The following is a 21547-nucleotide window of genomic DNA, read 5'->3' as shown; positions in this document are numbered from 1 at the left end:
TTTCTTAAAATGTTAAGTCAAATAATATCACAAACTTTTCTAAATAAATTTCTTCACCGATTATTACTATCAATACAATATTAACAAAGTGAAGATGTGGAGAAAATGGGTTCAAGCGAGTCGATAACACCCGTGTGGCAATCGAGTATCGCCGGACGCCGGTAGCCTATGGAGAAGAAGCAAACCCTAGCTGTAACGGCCCCACACCACCTCCCCTCATTAAAAACAAAATTACGAAAATAAAATAACGCAAACATAAAGAAAAAGAGACGAAAAACAATCTACAACGTACACATTCAATAATATTAAATGAAAAGAATCTAAAAAACTTGATTGCAATAAAATAGAAGCAAAATTCTTCATGCTTTGCTACCAGTCAATGCACAAACTATTACACTTGTATATAATATAATAATTCTATTGTGATTTTGCGAATTAGGTACAAATTTTCTTTGCTATTAAAACCTGATTAATAATTGGGTTAAGTCCTTGCATCCTAAGATAGAAAGATCCTCTTTTTAGCCGTTTCAGATGTAAATTAGATTTTTTTTACCATCTGCCTGAATAAATCGCCTGTGTTAAATCGGGGAAATTTACATATATAAAGGGAAAGGGGAGAAAGAGAGAGAGAGAGAGGAGAGAGGGGGTCCTCAAAGATTATGCCCCAAAGCCAAAGCCCAAAGCCTTTGCTTTGATTTTGCAGAGAGAATCCAAAGGATTTCTCAAACAAGAAGGCCAAGAACTCAACTGCTTCCACACACCAGCTTAAATACAGATAGATAAAGAAAGAAAAAAAAAGAATAGTATGCATAGATACCTCTGAAGGGAGAGAAACAAATTTGCTAGTTTCTTCTCTCTGCTTATCCAACACACATGTAAGCTCTCTCTCTATCTCTCTAATTAATTGTGTTGTTTTGAATTGTTATGAGGACTATTTTGTTGCCTATATTGCTTTATTGTGAGTTGTGATTTTTTTAGGATGTGGTGAAAAAATTCATCCCCTTTTATTGGACTGTTTGATAGATCTAATTTTGATTTTGTAGTAAGTGATGTAGGGAAACCAATGCAAGATTGAATGCCTTTGCTTTTGCTTTCCCTAAAATTGGAGAAATGGGTATTGGTTGATCTAATTTTTGAGATCTAATCTTAAGTGGTTTCTGCTTTGGGGTTTCTGCATGTTTGTTCAATTGATCAAAGTTTGAATCTTTATGGTGTTCTTTAGTCTGGGCCTTTTCTATTTCTTGAGTAATTTTTCTGCTTCATTATTCGTTTGGATTAAAGTTTGAATCCTTATGGGGTTCTTTAATCTGGGCCTTTTTCAATTTTCTGTAATTTTCCTCTTTCATTATGCATTTAGATTAGTTATATTGTAGCTTTTGTGAAACGATCAGTTTTTTAATTTGTGCGTGTGAAATTGAGTAGCTATTTTGACCCTGATTAACCGGTTATGATTATTATTGAAATTGGTTTATTGAAGATAAGTTATCCCCCCTCAGATATTCCTTCTTGAACAATACTTTTTGAGAATTTGAAGGGATGAATGAAACAGAATCTTGGTAAATATTTCTCTATTTCTGTATGTAGATGAGCTCTCTGTAAAAGACTGTTTCTTTATTTTTTTACATTCTGATTAGGGATTTATGGTTTTTTGGTTATTTGACAGTGGAGTGTTTTCTAGTCTAAGAAAAGAAAGGAAGGAAGGAAGAAAGAGGATTTGTATTTATTTTAACTGAGGAAATTGCTCCTTTTGGGGGTTTGCATCCAACGATATGCTGGAAAACCGGGCTTGTTTGGTGTCGAGGGACTATTCACGTAGTTGTGAGCGAAACGCCAGTTGGCCTTTCGTGAGTTTGAGGTTGGAGAAGGCCGAGATTCCGCAGACAAAGCGGCCACTGAGCGATATAAATAGAGGTGAAGAGATTGAAGTTGGTGTTGTGAAGTTTCCTAAACTCTCCACTGATCAAATGGATTCTACTTCACCGATCGGTGGGATGGTAAACGCTGCCCTGGCTCAATCTGCCTCGGAGCCTAGGAGTAGGCGTCACGCAGGTGATAATTCTGACACTACTTCATTAATTGGTGCCATTGGTCGCGACCTCTCCATTAGTTGTCTGATCAAGTGCTCGAGAGCTGATTATGGGAAGATTGCATCCTTTAATCGGAGCTTTCGGTCGCTTATTAGAACCGGGGAGCTGTACCGACTGAGGAGGCAGAATAAGGTGGTCGAGCATTGGGTCTACCTGTCGTGCCAGCTCTTGGAATGGGAGGCGTTCGACCCTAACCGTTGCAGGTGGATGCGCTTGCCAAGGATGGATCCTAACGATTGTTTCGTGTTCGCAGATAAGGAATCTCTGGCTGTTGGAACTGAGCTTCTTGTTTTCGGGAGGGATCTCATGTCTCACGTGATTTACCGTTACAGCTTGCTAACCAACACATGGACTACAGGGATGAGAATGAACGCGCCTCGTTGCTTGTTCGGGTCTGCCAGCCTCGGGGAGATCGCCATCTTGGCCGGCGGCTGCGACTTGAACGGCAGCGTCCTCAAATCCGCGGAGCTCTACAACTCCGAGTCGGGGACGTGGACAACGCTCCCGAGCATGCACAAACCGAGGAAGATGTGCTCCGGGGTGTTCCTCGACGGGAAATTTTATGTCGTCGGAGGGATCGGAGGAGCGGACAACGCGCTTCTCACATGCGGAGAGGAGTACGACTTGGCTACTCAAACCTGGACTGAAATACCTAACATGTCCCCGGTGCGTACAGGTGCGGCAAGGGATAACGAGCCACCTGTTACATCCGAGGCGCCACCATTGATCGCTGTTGTAAATAATCAGTTATACGCTGCGGACTATGCGGATATGGAAGTTCGGAAATATGATAAAGAAAACAAGATGTGGGTGACGGTAGGGCGACTGCCTGAGCGCGCTGATTCAATGTATGGGTGGGGTTTGGCATTTAGGGCGTGTGGTGATCGGCTTATGGTTATTGGGGGGCCGAGGAATGCTGGTGAAGGATTCATCGAGGTGAATTCGTGGATTCCGAGTGAAGGTCCACCAGAGTGGCATTTGCTTGATAGGAAGAGGTCTGGCAGTTTTGTGTATAATTGTGCTGTAATGGGCTGTTGAAAACTTACGATCGATCGACTCTGGGGACTCTTGTGCTAGGAACGGGCGAGCTGCATCCATGGCTAATGGGGTAATTTATCAAAAGTTTTAATTTGGTTTCTGTTTTACTTCTTTTGAATGGGAGGAGGATAGGATGGATTATCATTATCAGATTTACTCAAGATTCAATTGAATGTTTTCTTTGGAATAGTCCTTCATTATTACTGTTTCTCTTCTTTCTTTCTTTGTTCCATTTTTTTCTTACTTTGTATGAATCTTCTCCCATCAAATAACATGATTTTTCACATATCAAAAGATTTTCTCATTCTCTTCATTATACTTGTTCTATTTATCTTCTTCTTGTGTGTGCATCGAACTTTCCGTATTTCCATTGTAGCAGCATCGTTGGATAACTTGTCTTGAATTTGCTTTCGCTATGTGGCATTGGCGATTCATGTGATCAAACGTTCGCACATTGTTGACCGGTGTTTTAGATAATTAGAGTGGTAGAGGGCTACTTTGATTTGATTTGTCTTGTCTGTTAGATGAACGCTAATGCAATTTTGGATATATAAAGTAGCGATTTTTCCAAATGATAGGTAGCTAGATGGATTGGAGTTTAGATTGAGTGTTGGATGCTTTGGCTTTGGACCTTAATTTGGGTTTTATCTTTTCTTGATGAATGCATAGTTATTGCTGTTTGTTTATACATAATTGCATTAGAGGTGGTGAAAGTGCTCACCTAAATCTATAGAGTGTAGCAGCATAGTTTGATCAGGAGTTTGCATTTGAATTATCTATGGTTTCCTACTCACGTTCTTACTCCTGATTCCTAGCATTTCCCCCAATCATTTCTAATAAGTCGAGCAATAGCTCATTAGCATAGGGCATGTGCAATGCACCTGTGGAGCCCAGTCAGACTGGAGCTGGAGGGGAGTCGTCGGGCCAGGATCAGCGGTGCAAACCTAGCTAGTGCGTCACCTGCATGTCCACTTGTCTAGGGCCAATTTTATTTTTTTTTATTTAATTTTCGGCAGTCGGCACAGTACATCTATCTAACATCCACCCAATTCATCACTCTTCTTTCCTATTCCCTTTAAAACCATACCCAATTACAATCCCAGCCTTTCAATTTCAACCTAAATTGGCAACAAGAATTCATGTACTAGAAAAATTTTCAACAAAAGGTTTTGATCCAAATACTTTGATGACACGAAATTTCATGGCTAATTCCCAATCTATTGCCAATACGGGCTCAAATGAGTGATAAATTGTCCTATGGTATCTACGTTGGTGCGACGAGCGTATGCTATGACCCGCAAACATTTTCTAACTTGTCTGAAAAAAAAAATGTGCGGTGAGAGAAGCACTGATATATACATAATCTACTATAAAAGTGTAGTCTAAAGACAATTGAATATGCTCAAAACCCAACAGCAAAGGCACCGAGCCTTAGTCGAGCACCTTGGATGCAAACTAGGATTTATCATTTGTGGTCCAATATGTATATTTACATTTTTAAAATTATATAGTTTCTTATTATTAAATATATGTAACTTTTTTGTGTTTTATTTACGTAATTTTTTTAAAATTTTTATTATTTAAATTTCAAAAAAGTTTAATCTTTTACTATTTTTTTGGCTTCCATCTTTTATCTATATGCTGAGACAAGTAAAGGCTCAAGGATTAAAAATGATACTCCTATATGAAATTGGAGATTTATAAAAATGATGAATTTAAAAAGTAAATGGCGGGACTATGAATAATTCATGTGGCTAGATTATTGGTGTTTGTATTAATATTTGAGAAACTGACATAACACTAAAAACAATAAAGATCGAACTGAAATTTTATGGTTGCGTGGAATGTCTTTATGCAAGGAAAATTGATCTCGATTTAATTACCGCTGTTCATTATACTCAAAACTTTACAATAAAAATATAATATAAAAGAGTGAGGCCATCAATATGCATTGGGCCAAGAAATTCAGATATGGCCGTGTTTGGGTTTATAAGTTGTGGAATTATATTCAACCTTTTAGTCTCAGAAATAATGGGCCAACTAAGTTGTAATATTGAGCTCAATTGTCATCATTTGTATTTCTTTATCTAATACTCTCGCCCCATCTCATAAGTTCTCTAGTATTTCTTTATCTAATTTTGCCAGTTTGATTAATCCAATTTTATTCGTGGAAATAAATGTAATTTTTCTTGGAGAATCTATGACATTCTTTATAATAATTAGACAACCATAATAATAATGAAGACGATGATAAACCGAAAATAAATATCATTCTAAAATTTAACTGACGATTTCGATTCATATTTATCATATACACGTTTTGAGTTTCGGTTCTATTACATTTTAATTTCCTAGTTTATTAATATATGAGTAACACCTACATAATTTTGATGAATTTAGTACTCTCATCTAAATAAACATGCTGATGTGTGAGATCTATAAGGAATCATTCCAAGTAAGAGCATCCACAATGGGGCGGACGATGGCTTAACCATCGTCCGCGCTCGATCGATCATCCGCGGACGAAGCGCGGACGATGCTCATCGTCCGTCGCATCGTCCGCCACTGTGGTATCGCGGACGATGCGACGCGTTTTTTATTTTTAATTTAATTTTATTTAATTTTCAAAACCTGTGTATATTCTCACTTTTTTCACTCATTTTTCACTTCTTTCACTCTCAAATTCACAATACATATTCTACACTTCAAACAAAATGAATCCAGGAGATTACCCAAGTCCGAATAGTCCGATGTTCGGTGGTGCACGATGGCCGGGTACAGAACCCGACGACTACCGGCCATTCGACACCAACGCCCAGTACGATCCCGACTTCAGCACGGACTCGTACGGGCTGTCAGACATGGAGCCTTCTCCGAACCGCACACCAGACATGGAGCCTACTCCTCGCAGCCGCGCCGCCGCTGCCGCCGCCGCGTCGGGATCCGCCACCAAGAAGAGGCGTCCCAAGGCACGAGCCCAGAAGTTGCTGCAAACGGCGGTTTGTGAAGAGTTCGCCCCGGGAAGGACGACTACGCCGCGGACGAATCCTTAGTCTTGACAAGATGTTGGATTGATGTGTCAGAGGATCCGGTGTTCGCCAACAACCAGAAGGTTACGAAAAATACAACGAGGGCAAACCGCCCCACGCCTACAAGCGCCATAGGGAGCAGCTACGCAAGCACTGGGATCAAATAAAGAAGCAGATCAATCTATTCGCGGGGGAGTACGACAAGTGTGAGAGGGAGCAGGCCAGTGGCGAGAGTCTGTCGGATGTGCGGGACAAAGCGGTGAGATCGTACACGTCATTGTTAGGCGAGTTCAAGCACTACCAATCCTGGGCGATCTTGAAGGAGAAACAGAAGTTCGTTGGTGATATGATTCCACAATCGACGGCAGCGAAGAAGAGGGCGTCGAAACGCACCTTCGCTGATTATATAAGCAGCGAGAGCGGCGCATCTCCAATGGACCTCAACAATCTGGTGTTCGAGGATGAGAGTTCCGGCACTCCGATATCACGACGTCCCTCTGGCATCAAGGCTGCCAAGGCCAAGGGCAAGGCGACCACATCCGTCGCGGCGCCGCCTGACCATGCCGCAAGCCCGGCCCCGAGTTCGACCCCGAGCGCGACCCCGACCGAGACTTCGGCTTCGTCACATGCCTACACCGATTTAGTGGCCTCCTCCGACTATAGGACGTTGTTGGACGCGCACAACGCTCTGATGCAGGCGACCAACCCGGCTCAAATCGAAGGCATCCAGCGGACGATTGATGGCCTCAGCCGCAGGTTGGGACTACTCTAGACGAGTCGGGGTTTAGTTTATATGTAGTGCACTTTTTTTTTTATTTCTTATTTTGTAACTTTTTTTTTAATTAAGTAAATGTAGGATTTTCCTTAATAATTGTGTTGTTTTTATTTATATATTTTGTTTGATATATTTGTTAAAATTATATAAATACAAAATAGAAGTAAAATGCTTAGGGTGGGCTATAGTCCGCCCCATTGCAGGTGGAAGTGGCGGAGGATAAAATTCGGTGCATAGGGCGTCCCACTGTGGATGCCCTAAATAATTATGCAGGTGAATTATATGTGAAATTGTGGAAATAAAAATAGAAAAAGGTTATTGAAATTCAGATAATTAAAGGCGAGTGCTAACTAATAAATTGTTTTAAATTATATAATTTATGGATGGCACTTTCCTTTTAATTTAAACCCCTCATATTGGAACCCACAAATCTCACACTTTAAAATCAACCTGAAGTAATGGGTATCCAATATGTAAATCATTGGTCATTAACGTATGATCAATTAATTAATGGTTTTACACGTATGCAAAGCATAATAAAAATAGCTTTCTTTAAGCTAATCATGAGTTCATGACCCCATAATCATGGATTGAGTGGGATGGGTTGTCAATGCTGACCCTCTCCTTTTATCCCAAATTAGGGAATAGTTAGAGAATAAAAGAATCTTATTTTGTAAGATTTAAATCAAGATTACAATCTAAGCAATGAGGTTAGCTAAAGTAGTTTTATTTGGAACAGCTTAATCATCTTGGAATGAACATGTTGGCAGTTGGCTTTAGTAATAAGAAATATACTAACTTGCATTGTGGAAGACACTAAGTATAGCATTTGATGGTTTTATTTTATTTTTTCCTTTTACATTTAAGTCGATGTGTGTATCACTACAAATTTGGACTTTTAGAGATATTGTTTAACCAATAGACATACTTTAACTTATACAACACTAATTTATTATAAGTTGAGAATGATATGTGCAAATATCCTTTACAACATATAGTAGTTAATTATAGGTGTGCTTTGAATAACTCCAATTAAAAAATGTTGGTATGTTATTCATATGAAACTAGATGAAATTATGTTTCCTATCTGACTATCTCGTCATGCTTAGTTAGTTGCTTACCAAGTAGCCAACAACATGCTTCCTATCATGGCTAGCCATTGTCTTTTGCAAATTTGACGGAAAGTTATGAATCTCTCTATTTTATGTTTTACTATGGTCGATTTGGAATATTCGGAATAGAATGATCTTTCAATGATTTGAACCAAATTAGAAATTGGAGAAGAAAATATTAATTGTTCGTCTTTGCTCATAGATTAGAAGTTGGGGCCACAGATCTTGGTTTTCAACTAACTCTAATTTCTTGGCAAAATAATACACGAGCATTTATTCCTTTAAACTTTGATTTGGTATGTTCCGAATTTTATTGTGATTAAATAACTTGGTTATCTGGAAGCTTATGTGAAATTTGAAGTGATCGCTGGGAAACACTCGATGAAAATGTCAATAAAATTGAGTTTTAGTAACAGAAAGTAGCTTGAAAATCGTTAAAACTTGTTTTAATAAAACTATTTTTTCTAAAAAATATTTATTCATGAACCACATCATAAACCACTTTAGTAAAACTATTTTTGTTATTGGCTAACAAAATTTTGACTCAAACCAGAATAAAATTCACATGTAGTATTATTTTAACCAAAATAATAAAATTGGTTAACATCGAAATGGAGAATATATGAACATGACTGAAATTCCACTAGACCATGCAATGATGCAACCGACATATATTTGTTAAAAATATAAAATGAAGAAAGGGAGCATATGGAGATATATAGTGGTTGAGGAGCACAAGGCACAATATCATAATGGTAACTTAAAACAGAATTTATATGCTTTTTTAGGGGTATGATTTCAAATCGACTTTATAGAGGAGATCAATCATAGTGGTGCCATTTCAATAGTAGTACAGCAAATTACAACACAATTAAAATATTGAAAATAATTAATAACCATAAAAGGTGAGTTATTGTAGGTGAATTAGGTCAAGTGACCACGTGCATGCCTGTTTTAATATCTAATAATAATGTGTGTTTATGGTACCACCATCATCCATGCCCCCCATTATTTCATGTTTCCCCATCAGCACATGCGACATGCTTCTTCCCCCTATCAAATTATCAAATCCTATTGTGAATGATTGTGACCCCAATTTTGCAAATGCTCCAATAATAAACTACTCTTTTTTTTTATCACATTTAATTTATTTATATTGCGTGAAATTAAATTCTTGAGTGGTTATCGGCTATAAAGTAGGGTGACCAACATATGGATTATGGAGAAATTGTGTCAAGCTTGAGTTTATGAGAGTGGAACAACTGATTCGAGAAGTCAAGTTGCTTATTGCTACATATTTATTTCTAAAGTCAATGATTAACCTCATAATATTTGGATAAGGATGGATGATCAGTCCCTACCATTCAACTACACCATATTCTAAGTTAATGATCGATTTCATAATCTTGGTTAAGAATGGATGAGTTTCTATGACCTAACTACACCCCTTTGAGTTCAATGATCGACATTCTGAAAGCCAGTTTTGATTCAATTGATGAGAGCTAAATAAAGATCAGATATCATTTATGTGCGAAAGTGAAAGATCATGTATCATTTATGTAGTTCACTCTTTTTATATAGTAGTATTAGTTTTATAAAAAAAAATATGAATGAATAAAATGAATGGAATGTGAGGTCCATTACCAAAAATAATAAAAAACAAATAAAAAATTTATTAGTGCATGGAGTATAATTTTTCTATTTCCATGGGTGTCAAAAAATATACTACTAGTATAATTTTCCAATTTTAAAGGGTGTCAATAAAATATATACTCCATAAGAATAAGTTATAAAAGAATAAAACCTTTTATAAAAATAATGAATCAACTCATTAAAATGATTCAAAAAAAAATACAACTCAACTATCTTCAAAAATAAATACTAATATTGTACTGTTTGAAGAAATGTACTTAACATGTTTGTGGCATAGAGGCCACCCTAGGTGCAACAATTATGCAAGTATGACTTCTTGTTCCCCTCTTTTATTATCCACTACCCCATCATCATGTCTATAAGGGTATTCAAGTCTTTTCACATATTATTAGATTTTCTATTTCAATTATTATAACTACTTCTTAGTGATGGATGTACTTTGTCCCACTTAAAGATATTTTTCTTTCCTTTTATTTCTCATTTAAAATATTTACTTTCTATATTTGGTAATAAATTTTTCTCTGTAATCTCTCCTTGTTAAAATATTCAACTATACTTTTTTTCTTTCTACTTACTCCACCTAAAATCTCGTATCACTCAAGAATTTAGACATCTTAAACATAGAGAGAGTATATCAGTATATGTAATGTGCAATTATAATATTGAATTAGAAAAGTTATAAATAGTGGGAAATAAAAGAGTATAATCTACGGAAAGAAAGACTAGTGTAAATTGTCATCTTATAAAAATATACTTGCTCTCTTCCATGTTAGTTGCAATATTGTATTTCGGTTCGTCCCAAACAACTTACATTATTTTAAGTATGAATTACGATATTTAATTAATATATTAGAGTTAATTAAGTATTATCTCATTAAATTTTAAAAACTAATTTAACTAGGCTATAAAATCAATCACAAATTAACAATATAAAATAAAAAAATGAAAGTAACATGAGACAGAGAGAGTATTACTTTACTTTAAGAAAAATAAAGATACGCAAGTGGTGTGCGACTATCTTCTATTATTTCCATCCTATTTAAAGCGCCATATTTTTTGGAAATATCCCACTCGATGTTATACTTCCTTCGTCCATAAAAAGTAGTCTCATTTGTGGATGACACGAGTTTTAATTAGAAATTGGTAAAATAAGATAGATGAGAGATAAAGTAAAAGATGAAGAGAGAAAAAGTAAATGAGAGAGGAGAAAAAGTAAGAAAGAGAATTAGATAAAGTATGAGAGAAAATTTCCACTTTTGAAATTGGACTATTTTCATGGACATCTCAAAATGGCAAAATGAGATTATTTTTCGTGGACCGATGAAATATACTTTTAGAAATGAAAAAGAACTTTTATATTTATTATATTCCACCTAACACATTGAATAACACTATATAATATTTCGTGCCAAAAAACATTTCACTATAAATAAGACGAATGGAATTGTATTTAAAAAAGATAAGAAGGGTTAATTTATACTCCCTCCGTTCCATAGTAGTAGAGTCATTTTGTCATTTTGGTACGTTCCATAGTAGTAGGGTCATTTCCTTTTTGGTACGTTCCATACTGGCGTGTGGGAGCTTCCATCTCTCAGGCACAAGTGTGAGGCCTTGGGAGATGGGCTCCTGTCAGGACAGTGGGTTGAAGGCCTCCTCTCTAACGGGCCGCTGTGTACCCTGATTGAACCCCCTCACAAACTGTCGGGCCGGGGTGTGGGGGCGGCCAGGGTGACCGCATCACCTTTTGCTACAAGGGTCATTTCCTTTTTTGGTGAAAGTCAACACATTTCTTCCCACCTACTTTAACTCTCTCTTACTTTATTCTCTCTATATCTCTCTACCTTTTTCATTTCCTACTTTATTCTTCATTTACTTAACTCACCTAACACAAGTTTTTCTTAATCTCCGTGCCGAAAAGAAATGTCTCCACTACTATGGAACGGAAGAAGTATTTGAGAAGAAGAATAAATATGGATGGGCTTACAGTATACTGTTACTTATCTTGAATGGGTAGATTCCTTGTAACTTTTGTACTATCTGAAAAATAATTCAGCTAACAACATTCCGAATTGACATCTCAACGAACTGCAATAAATTTGATTGAAAATAGTTATTTGAAAATTGAAATTTCCAATTTTACAATAAACTAAAATGAAAATAAGAGAACCTTTCGCGTGTGGGCCTCCTAGGCCCTAGCCCTCCTCAATAATTATTTGCCTTTTCGGTACATAATAATAACACACAATTGATATATACTCCTTCCGTCCCACAAAAAATGTCACCCTTAAGGGACGGCACAAAATTTTAAAAGGTTTTATTTTGTTTGTTAAATACAGAGAGAAAATATTTTTCAAAAATAAAAATGTAATATTTTTTTAGGGACAAATTAAAAATGAAAGTTTGACATCTTTTATGGGACGGAGATAGTACTTACTTTTCAAATAGAAAAAAGAAATTTTGTTTTTGTCCCAAATAAATAATCTCAGCTGTGGACGATATTAGCTTTAATATACAGTGGACGATATTAGCTTTAATATATACAGTAGTAAATGGTAAAGTATGAAAGAAAGAAAAAAAATTGATAAAATAAGAGAAAAAATAGAAAAAGAGGTGAAGAGTTTTCATAAATAAAAATAAGATTAATTGAAGGACAAATCCAAATAGAAAAATAAATTTTTTTTTGGACGAAAGAGAGTATAAAAAATCTCAGAGAAATTGAGGTTTTTAATTAATACTCCATATTTAAGATATAAAATAAATAATGATCATGAACTTAGGAACGTGAATATCCAAAATAAATTCATTGAACATGTCTTAAGCCTTAATTACTGATCGGATTCGTAAGTAAATAAAATAAAAAACTGATTCAATAATTAAATTCGATATATTGTGTTATATTAGTCACGACCATGCAATACTCTGCCACAAATTTGTGTTTATTATTATCATTATTATATTTATAATTATTATAGATTTCGGATCCGGTTTTAGAGATCAAATCGACAGAGAGATCAGAGATACATCCCTAGGCCAAACAAATATATTATTTCCGATAAAAATAAAATTGTGTGCATATTTTGAAAATTAAATTGTACTGCTCCTACTAGATAAGATTTAATGTTAATTACTAATATTTTAATAAAATCTTATTTTGCGGGTTTGACACAGGAAATTTTATCGAGGTGGTCAAAATTAGATCTCCAAGGTGTACTGGATTTGGAGATATACCAAGTAAATTATAGCCAATAAATTAGGAATTTTGGTATTCACGTAATCTAGAATTAACATAATAAAATTTTGTCCATATTGGTGAGCATTGTCTGCCATCTACTAATTATTTTAAATATTAATTCGATATATATATACTTGTAGTCAACTGTCGCATCTTCGTGATAAGAACATAATAATTAACGATGTAAAAACCACCACGTACGTTTAATTCAAAATAGTTGTCCATTTAGTATGAAGCTGATTAGTCCAATTAATGGAGATGAGTCAAAATTTTAAAATAATCTATAGTAGTCTTTTTCATATTTATCTCTTTATTTTTAGAAATATTGAGAGGAGAACAAATCATTGAGGAAGAGTAGAAGAGGAGGAGATGGTGCCACATTGTAGAATGATTTTTATCCAATTATTTATTTTGTTTTGAATTTAAGAGAAATTATAAATATATAAGTGCGTCGAACTCAGTCTCACCATCCTCCAAAGATTATCTTTTCAATTTATTTGACATTATAAAAAAAAATATTACATCACAACGACTAAATATCTTGAATAAAATTAAAATTCAACCACAAAAAGATTTATAAATTCAAGAGTCATTGAACTGCAATTATGAAAAAAATACATTTTTAAGAAAATAAATAAAGGGAATATATTTGTGATTTAACAAACAACCAAAACTCATGCCAATATTGAGTAAGACACACATGGCTTGTTTACAATCATGAACACAAAATTATCATGTAACATTGTAATGTAATAATGTTGTCAATGTCAAAAGCTTGTGATTCATCTAATTATCAATTCATAAAACTATAGATAAAACGTGTTTATGCTATTTGAGATTATAAAATTGATTTGACTAAGAACACTCTAGCAGCTATATATACCTAATAACTACTCAACATATAAAACTATTAAAATTTATATAGAAATTCAACCTGCTTATACTCCCCACTTAATTATAATCATGCACATATCATGCATCTCTTGCGACTTGCAATCTTTGAATATTTATATGATTTAAACTTCGGAACACGTTTGACGTTACATAGTAGGAGTATATTTTTTTCAACTAAAATTTCCAAGTATTTTTGTTGTGACTTTGTTCAAGCATTTACTAACTGGTGTAATATCATGTAGGGTGTAAATTTATAGATAGAAAATATAAAAAAAAAAATATGAGGGGCCACATGCGTAATAAGACAAAAGTAGATGGAGGTGAAGTAGAAATATAAAGTAGAGCTCAAGCAAAAAAAATTATTTTTCCCTCAAATAGGTGAATGCAATAATAACAAAAAATGGTGTGTGGTACTAACTGTTGATGGAAACTAGACTCATTTATCAACTCATCATGGCCATTCATTTATAATTAACCCAACAGTACTACTCATCCATTATATTCGAGAAATTGATTGCTGCTTGGATATTACTATGGTACATTTTCCTATTTTAGGATGGAGCTTCTTCTTGTTTTGATAATATTATTAAAATTAATTTTTACTCATAAAAATTAACAAACCATAAAAAAATATGCATATTTTTTAATTTTTACATTAATATTAAAAGAAAGAGAATTAGCAAAGACATAGAAATGAAGTAACAAATTTTCAAAAAGTTGGAAATTTTGAAGAGCTGGAGACAACAAGTCATGAAAAACCTAAAGGGGAGAGAGTAGGCAAATTATATTAGTAGGCATTACAAACAATGATTGTTTATCACAAATGATAGATTGTGTGGATTGTGGTCTCGTGCTGAAGTCGGATTTGGATTTCAGATCCCATTTTCGCCCAATTGGAACAAAATTGAAAATTTAAAATTTTATGGAAAATGAATCTATTGATAGTTTGATACTATTCCAATTCGAATCGTTCAAAAACTTGAAATCCAAACTATAAAATCCAATCCAGTCTAAAAAATTTAGAATTGCATAAAAATTGGATATCAAAAATCCAAAATTTAAAAATCTGATACCAAAATCTGAAAATCTAATATACCAAATATCTTTAGAATTGTTACAGGTTTTATATTTGTTAGGCTTATAATTGTAATAAATTTTTATTATGTATATATATATAAATATATTTTGGATTACTTTAAATTTTAAAATATATAATAATCTGATCTGATCCGAACTGAAAATAAAAAAATTAAAATAAAATTTGAAATTTGAATCTAGTTAGGATTGTGGATATTTAAGTTAGTCTTTGGAGGAAGCCCAGGCGGCGGGACAGCGAGTCGCAGTGCGGGCTTGGCTTCACCCTCCGTCGTTGCGTGACCCAACAGACCTATCACCTATGCGTGTTGTTGGAATTGCCGACTAAAAAAACAGAAGTTAAACTTTTTACATATAATTAATTAATAAGTAGATCTTGTAAATAAACATGCTCACACACGTACTAGTACATTTTAGTTATTCCTATTTACAAATTTAACAGACCTCGCTCATTTGACTAATTGCCCCACTCCCCCACTTCTATTTAAACCATTCAACCCCCATTCTCTCTCCTCATCTCCTCTGCAATTCTCTCTCTCATTTCCAATGGCACAACCTCCCTCCAATTCCAAACGCCTCACAGAAACCCCCAATTTCGAGGAATCAAATTCCAAGCGCCACAAACCCTACAACAACGACCACGAACAAGAGGAACCCCTAGAGCAACAAGATCATGACTTATCCGCCATATTCACCACCCTCGAGCAAGAGCTCTCCCTCGATTCCGACTCCCCGCCGCCCGCCGAGGAAGACGACGGCGTGAAATCGATCATGAGGCACCTTCTACAAGCCTCCGACGACGAGCTAGGGATTCCGAATTACTCCTCCCAGGAATTTAATACTAATAACAATGATGATTTCGGAATTATTAAATCTGAGGAAAATAGCATTTCCGTTAATTTCTTCGATAATGGGCTCTGGGAATTTGACGACGAGGCGGCCAACTACTACGCGATTATGCAGTCGGAGCTATTTATGTAGATTTTTATTTGGAGTTAGTGGGGAATATAGGGGTGAAAATGTTATTAAGGAGGAAGACGGGGGGTTTCGGAAAAGAAAACATTGGATGCGGATGCGGTTTTCGTTATGCTCCCCTCTCTTTGCTACAATTGGATATGTTCCCTTTTTTCTTTTATTTAGATTAGAATAAATTTAAAGATGTAGAATTGGGAAACCGAATAAATAGTTATTCCTTTTTATTGCTGCTACAGAAATGTGAAATGACAGGGAATCGATTTGCACTCCTCGTATTTATTTATTTGTTACTATTATTTATATTGTTAAGTTTATTTGTAAACTATAATTTCAACCCTTATATTTTTTTTTATTAAAAATTTGTATTGGGATAATTTAGATCACTAATAAGGATTTTTTGCGTAATAATTTATAGGAGTATAAAATTTGGATGGTTTAAAATAATTTATTAAAGAAAAGTACTCCATAAAAAGCTTCATGTAGCCTTCAAGTAATTCCACCATTGCGAATCAGTCAATATTCAGTAATCAGATCGCAACTCTGTCAATTTTGCGTTAGGGCCTAACTCCAAGAATTCATACTCCAAATCAAACTTCAAATCCTACCGCAATTTAACTTTTTTTATTGTATCCAATTTCATATTTATTTTTCCATAAATAACACTAAAATAACAAAATAACTCCATAAAATATGCTCCCTCCATCCAAAAAAATAGTCTCATTTTGTCATTTTGGGATGTCTACAAAAAATAGTCTAATTTCTAAAAATGGAAAATTTCAATCTCATACTTTTTCCATTTTTTCTCATTTCTTATACTTTATCCGTTTTTTTTTTCTCCATTTTTCTCTTACTTAATCAATTTCTCATTAAAACTTCGTCGTCTAAAAACCAAAATATGGGCTATTGTCTAACCCCATCAAGAATAAGAAGTCACGTTATCGGGCTTTGTGGTTTGTGGCCAGATCTAGGGTTCAGGACTTTGTGTTGGTCTACCTGTCACTAGTTTTTTCTTAAGATTTTCAGTAAATAATGTGTGCATCGTGTTTGCCTAGCTAGTGTCTATGCTAAACCGAGTTTTCGATCTTCAATCTATTACTCCCTCCGTCCCTCTTAAGATGACACGTTTTTCTTTTTAGTTTGTCCCAACTAAGATGACACATTTCCTTTTTTGGTAACTTTCTCTCCCCAATTAATACACTCAACCACTTTTTCTCACTCCTATTAAAATATTCATCTTTCTTTATCTCTCTACTTTAATACTTACACCCACTTTCTCTCTCTTCAATTAAGCACTTTAATCAATAACTCCTAAAACCCCGTACCAGCTAAGCAATGTGTCATCTTAGCCGGGACGGAGGGAGTACTTATTAGTGTTTCTTGTCATGTGTTTCATTTTCAAGTTTCAACCAATTAGATAGATCTATTGCGATTTGTAACATTTGTTGTATTTTTGAATCGTACTATCATTTTATTTTTCGTTGTAATTAATTTGTTAGTTGTGAGACTTACCATATTATGTTGTTCCATATAAAAGAGGTCTCAGTTATACAATAAAGTTTACAAGTTTGATACTTTCATCTAACCCGCAAACTAATTTACACCAAATCGTATTAATACAGCTTGGTTGATTTGAAATTTTGAATATATGTTTATGGAGTAGTACAATTCAATTTGATTTGCAAATATTTGATGCCTATCACATCAAACCAATTTGATAAAACATTTATGATATAATTTAAACTAAAACAAATACTACTATACAAAGTTGATTGGTTAGATTCGGTTTTCAATGTCGTTGGTCGTCTTAAAGTTGAGGGAAAAATGATTCCTTCTCCTTCTTTTTACATTTATTGTGTTAAACGTCACAATCGTTAGAGCATTTCCGATTTAAAAATATCTTTGTCTTAATCTTTTTCTTTAGACAAAAATACTTTGTTATTCTTCTTTCTGTTTTCAATCTTTGGCATCCTTTTTTATATATAAATCAATAAATAAAAATAAAATAGCCGGCTAAGTGGTTGCAAGTTGAAATATCACAGCCCCTTCCCAACTTTTTTACGTCATAATTTTTATTTTACCATATTCGACGTTAAATTTTAAGCATATAACTTGTAATTTTGATGGAAATTTTTAATGACCAATACAGATTTTTTATGGTGTGCTATATTTATTAAAACAGAGTAGTGTAAAATGCAAATTTATATATTGTATAAACTCAAAACTGCTCAACACAGCTTCAACATTGTTTCAATACAATATCAACACAGTGTAAAATTTCAAGATTTTAATGTCAACACAGTATCAACACAATATCAACACAACATCAATCATTAATTACCATTGAAATTCTGTTGACATTTTCCTGTTGATGCTTTTTTGTGAGCTGTTGACATTTTTCAATGGTCCAGATCATAGTTTGAGTTTGTACGATATTTAGAATTTTCATTTGATCACATTTCTGGTAAAACAACTATAAGTCATATTATAAGGAAAATGTATTTAATTAAAAGACAAGAAGGAAAAAGCGGAAGTTGACTTGTAGTGGAATGATGGTTTTGAGTTAGTGCTATGAGTTCATGCTGTCTGCTTCTATATGGTGTACATATAGCCGATTAAAATTCAATAGGAGTAACTATGAGGACAATCATGATACGAATCGAAATAACTTCTTTATTAATTTGGTAATAATATTTGTTTACATTGTGATTTAGAATTTCAATTGGTGACGTATTGAGTGCAAGCGTAGTTGTGGTCTATCTATTAGGGAAAATATAGTGCATGAAAGAAAAAGAATGCAACATTTCTTGATTGGGAAAATCCTTTCAAATTATAGATTTAATTTACTCACTATGATAAAAATTGATAAAACATAAGATTCACTATTTGGGTAATAGTAAAAATTATAAAATGGTTAAATAAACTCAAATTAGTCGATCTATTACAGAATTCACAGCCTATTTTTATCAATCTGTCATATGAGCATATGATTCGATTATGTCAAATGTGATAGTTTGATAAAATTAGGATTGAGTATTTAAATGATAAGATTATCAAATAACATAAAAAAAAAATTGTAATTACCAAGGGTATCCAACAGCAGGTCTATTAACTTGGATATATCAACCTTAACTCCCCAGGTTTACTAGTCAGCTTTATTTCAAACTATAAAAACCATAACCCTGTGCAAAAGACTTCACAACAAAATGATGATTTTACATTTTACTACTCCACTTGTTAACTAATGAGACTGCTCGTGGAATATCATTGGAAAATATGAAAATTGTCAAGTTAAAATGACAAGAGTTCAAGCATCGTACGAGAAAGATAGAATTTGTTGCCTAATTCACCAATCATAGCTTTATACTCTAATATCACAAAGATGGAGAACAGCAGAAGTTTTAAATTCCATAAATGGCAAAATTTAACAATAATTGTCAAAGACAATTTCATCCATACTATTAATATCTCAACAAAACGACTGATAATGTAAAGAGAATTTATCACTACAAAACAGCAAAGAAAAGCACATTGAACCTGCTCCAAACCAGTAAACTTAAAGATTAAGAGAACCTACAACTTCACTCCTCATCATCCTCATCTCCGTCACCACCAGAGGCCTTCTTTGCAGCTGCCTTCTGGTTCTTTCGCTTCACTCTTCCGGGGCGACCACCACCGAAGGGGCTTGTGAGAGAGAAATCAATGTGCTTCTGGGAGTCCACTCGCACAAGGAAAGATGCGACATTGACAACCTGCCTCCCGACCCTGAATATGCATATAATTAGTCAGAGGCAAGAACAGAAGAGGCTAACATTGTAGACAAAGGTGATCTGTAGATAAACAAGGGAAGCATCTAGAATCAAATAAGTGCATGAGTACTTTGCAGGTATCCTGAAATACCATCAGCTACAATCTAATATTTAAAACATGGGTGAGTTATGGTCAATGAAAAGTGCATATTCCTGCACTTCTCTACAAAGTAATGTTCAAGAATATCATATTTCATATAACTGCCATAGTGAATAAGACTAATGAGAGCATTAATGTTAACTTAAACATGTTCAAAATTGATTATTATAAAGAACTGTAAAAACAGAAGTATCTTCAATACCTAATGTGCCTTTGCCTGATCAGGACTCTAGCATGGTGAATAGACTTGGCCATGCCTGCCTTGAAGACCAAAGTTTGGAGTCGGCGCTCAAGGAAATTCTCCACGGTGAGGGACAAGACATAATCGAGCTTGTTCTGGCTCTCATCCAGCAGACCATACCTGTTCATCCTCCTCAGAAGAGCCTCACCCTCAAAAATACGACGGGGATCCTTCTCATCAAGGGTCAAGAGATTTCTAGCATTGTTCCTAATACGACTCAAGGCATACTGAACCCTCCATAGCTCCCTTTTGCACCTCAAACCATACTCTCCAACAAGCTTTAGCTCAGCATCAAGTCGCTCCTTCTCATAAGGACGACGAGGCTTCTTGAATGTCTTCCCATCTGTGACAAGGACATGTTAATAATGTTTTGCACAATCACATTCACTCAGTTTATTTTCCATATTATATGTGCATTACATTCACCAATAACCGTCATTTACAACAAAATAAATGAATTTCATTCTAGCTCAGCAAACATTCCCAGTTGATTATTAGCATCTATCAATAGTAAAACTTGCAGCTAAATGAATGAAGATTAGGGAAAACAGGGAGACGACACGCTATTGTTATAGATATCAATCAATAAGTTTGATCCTACGGTTTATCAACTATTGAGCTAACATTCTCTACAGAAAGGATAAATATGCAGATCGGTCTCCTTTTCATCTAGCAACAAAATCATCCACCATTACACAAACACACACATCTCTCTCAATTACATTTGTCAAATCTAACATCGCTATTCATCGTGAACACGAAAAAACTACATACAAAGTGGCAATCGGAACAATAAAGTAGCACAAAAATAACAGAAAAAACTGCGCGAGTGTCGCGTGTGCATATATCGATAGAACTATAAAGAGGTGCTATAGCAGCTTACAATTGCGGTAAAACGAGACGTGCACCATGATTTCTTGGCTACTCCCCCGCCGCTGCCGTCAGTCCGCCGATCTGCTCTCTGCTCTAGCTGATGGCTGTTGTAATGGGGGACTAGGGTTCGGGATCAATTGAGGTATCAATTTATACTCTTCTCTTTTGGGGCCAAAACCCTAATGGGCTTAAGTTAGTTATTACCGTTATTGGGTTTCAAATTTTAGAGCAGCCCAAATAAATCACTTGTGCATACTTAGATAAATACTCCATCTTTTAATAATATGGGGAAAAAAATATTCAAAATTTTACAAAAAAAAAAAAAAAAAAGAAAATTAACTACAGAGTGAAAACTACACCCTCTTTTCATGATTAGAAGTCCTATTTTTCGCATGAATTTTATGAAATTTGAATTGAAAAATGAGTCGAAAGTGAAGTATTACCTAGTCTACAGTACTAAAGACTTCATTCAGAAATGAGGATTAAGGTAAATTTTTTTATATAAAATATATCAGTAAAATAAAATTGATTGAAATCACTAATAAGAGAGAACAAAAACGAAATCAAGATCTTGCAAAATCCTTGATTGTTTATTCGTCACTATCTGAATCTAAAATTGCCGACACTTAGAGAAATA

General features: G+C 34.6%; 3 protein-coding genes across 3 annotated transcripts; 2 read left to right on the top strand and 1 right to left on the bottom strand.

Moving 5' to 3' along the window:
• Positions 1–508: 508 nt before the first annotated feature.
• Positions 509–3438, top strand: LOC125205694 (F-box/kelch-repeat protein SKIP11-like). Its single transcript, XM_048104763.2, has 2 exons — positions 509–875; positions 1664–3438. The coding sequence occupies exon 2, from the start codon at positions 1770–1772 to the stop codon at positions 3123–3125; it is 1356 nt and encodes a 451-aa protein (XP_047960720.1). The 5' UTR covers positions 509–875; positions 1664–1769; the 3' UTR covers positions 3126–3438.
• Positions 3439–15423: 11985 nt separating this feature from the next.
• Positions 15424–16165, top strand: LOC125206779 (uncharacterized). Its single transcript, XM_048106004.2, has one exon. The coding sequence runs from the start codon at positions 15462–15464 to the stop codon at positions 15894–15896; it is 435 nt and encodes a 144-aa protein (XP_047961961.1). The 5' UTR covers positions 15424–15461; the 3' UTR covers positions 15897–16165.
• A 3109-nt stretch (positions 16166–19274) lies between these two features.
• Positions 19275–21067, bottom strand: LOC125207565 (small ribosomal subunit protein uS4y-like). Its single transcript, XM_048106964.2, has 3 exons — positions 20921–21067; positions 19999–20380; positions 19275–19652 (listed from the first exon to the last, which is right to left on the bottom strand). The coding sequence occupies exons 1-3, from the start codon at positions 20946–20948 to the stop codon at positions 19469–19471; spliced, it is 594 nt and encodes a 197-aa protein (XP_047962921.1). The 5' UTR covers positions 20949–21067; the 3' UTR covers positions 19275–19468.
• Between the last annotated feature and the right edge of the window lie 480 nt (positions 21068–21547).

The sequence above is a fragment of the Salvia hispanica genome, chromosome 6 (genome assembly GCF_029641045.1).
Source record: "Salvia hispanica isolate PSC_SH4W2 chromosome 6, Shi_PSC_v1, whole genome shotgun sequence".
Lineage (NCBI taxonomy): Eukaryota > Viridiplantae > Streptophyta > Magnoliopsida > Lamiales > Lamiaceae > Salvia > Salvia hispanica.
The sequence above is the reverse complement of the archived record's forward strand: the minus strand, read 5'-3'. Positions and strand labels throughout refer to the sequence as shown.

Coding starts and splice junctions, on each gene's coding strand:
- LOC125206779 (XM_048106004.2), top strand. CDS start 15,462: ATGGCACAACCTCCCTCCAATTCCAAACGCCTCACAGAAACCCCCAAT.
- LOC125207565 (XM_048106964.2), bottom strand. CDS start 20,948: ATGGTGCACGTCTCGTTTTACCGCAATT. Junction 20,381..20,920: donor CGTCTCGTTTTACCGCAATT/GTAAGCTGCTAT, acceptor TCCTTGTCACAG/ATGGGAAGACATTCAAGAAG. Junction 19,653..19,998: donor ATCAGGCAAAGGCACATTAG/GTATTGAAGATA, acceptor ATGCATATTCAG/GGTCGGGAGGCAGGTTGTCA.
- LOC125205694 (XM_048104763.2), top strand. CDS start 1,770: ATGCTGGAAAACCGGGCTTGTTTGGTGTCGAGGGACTATTCACGTAGT.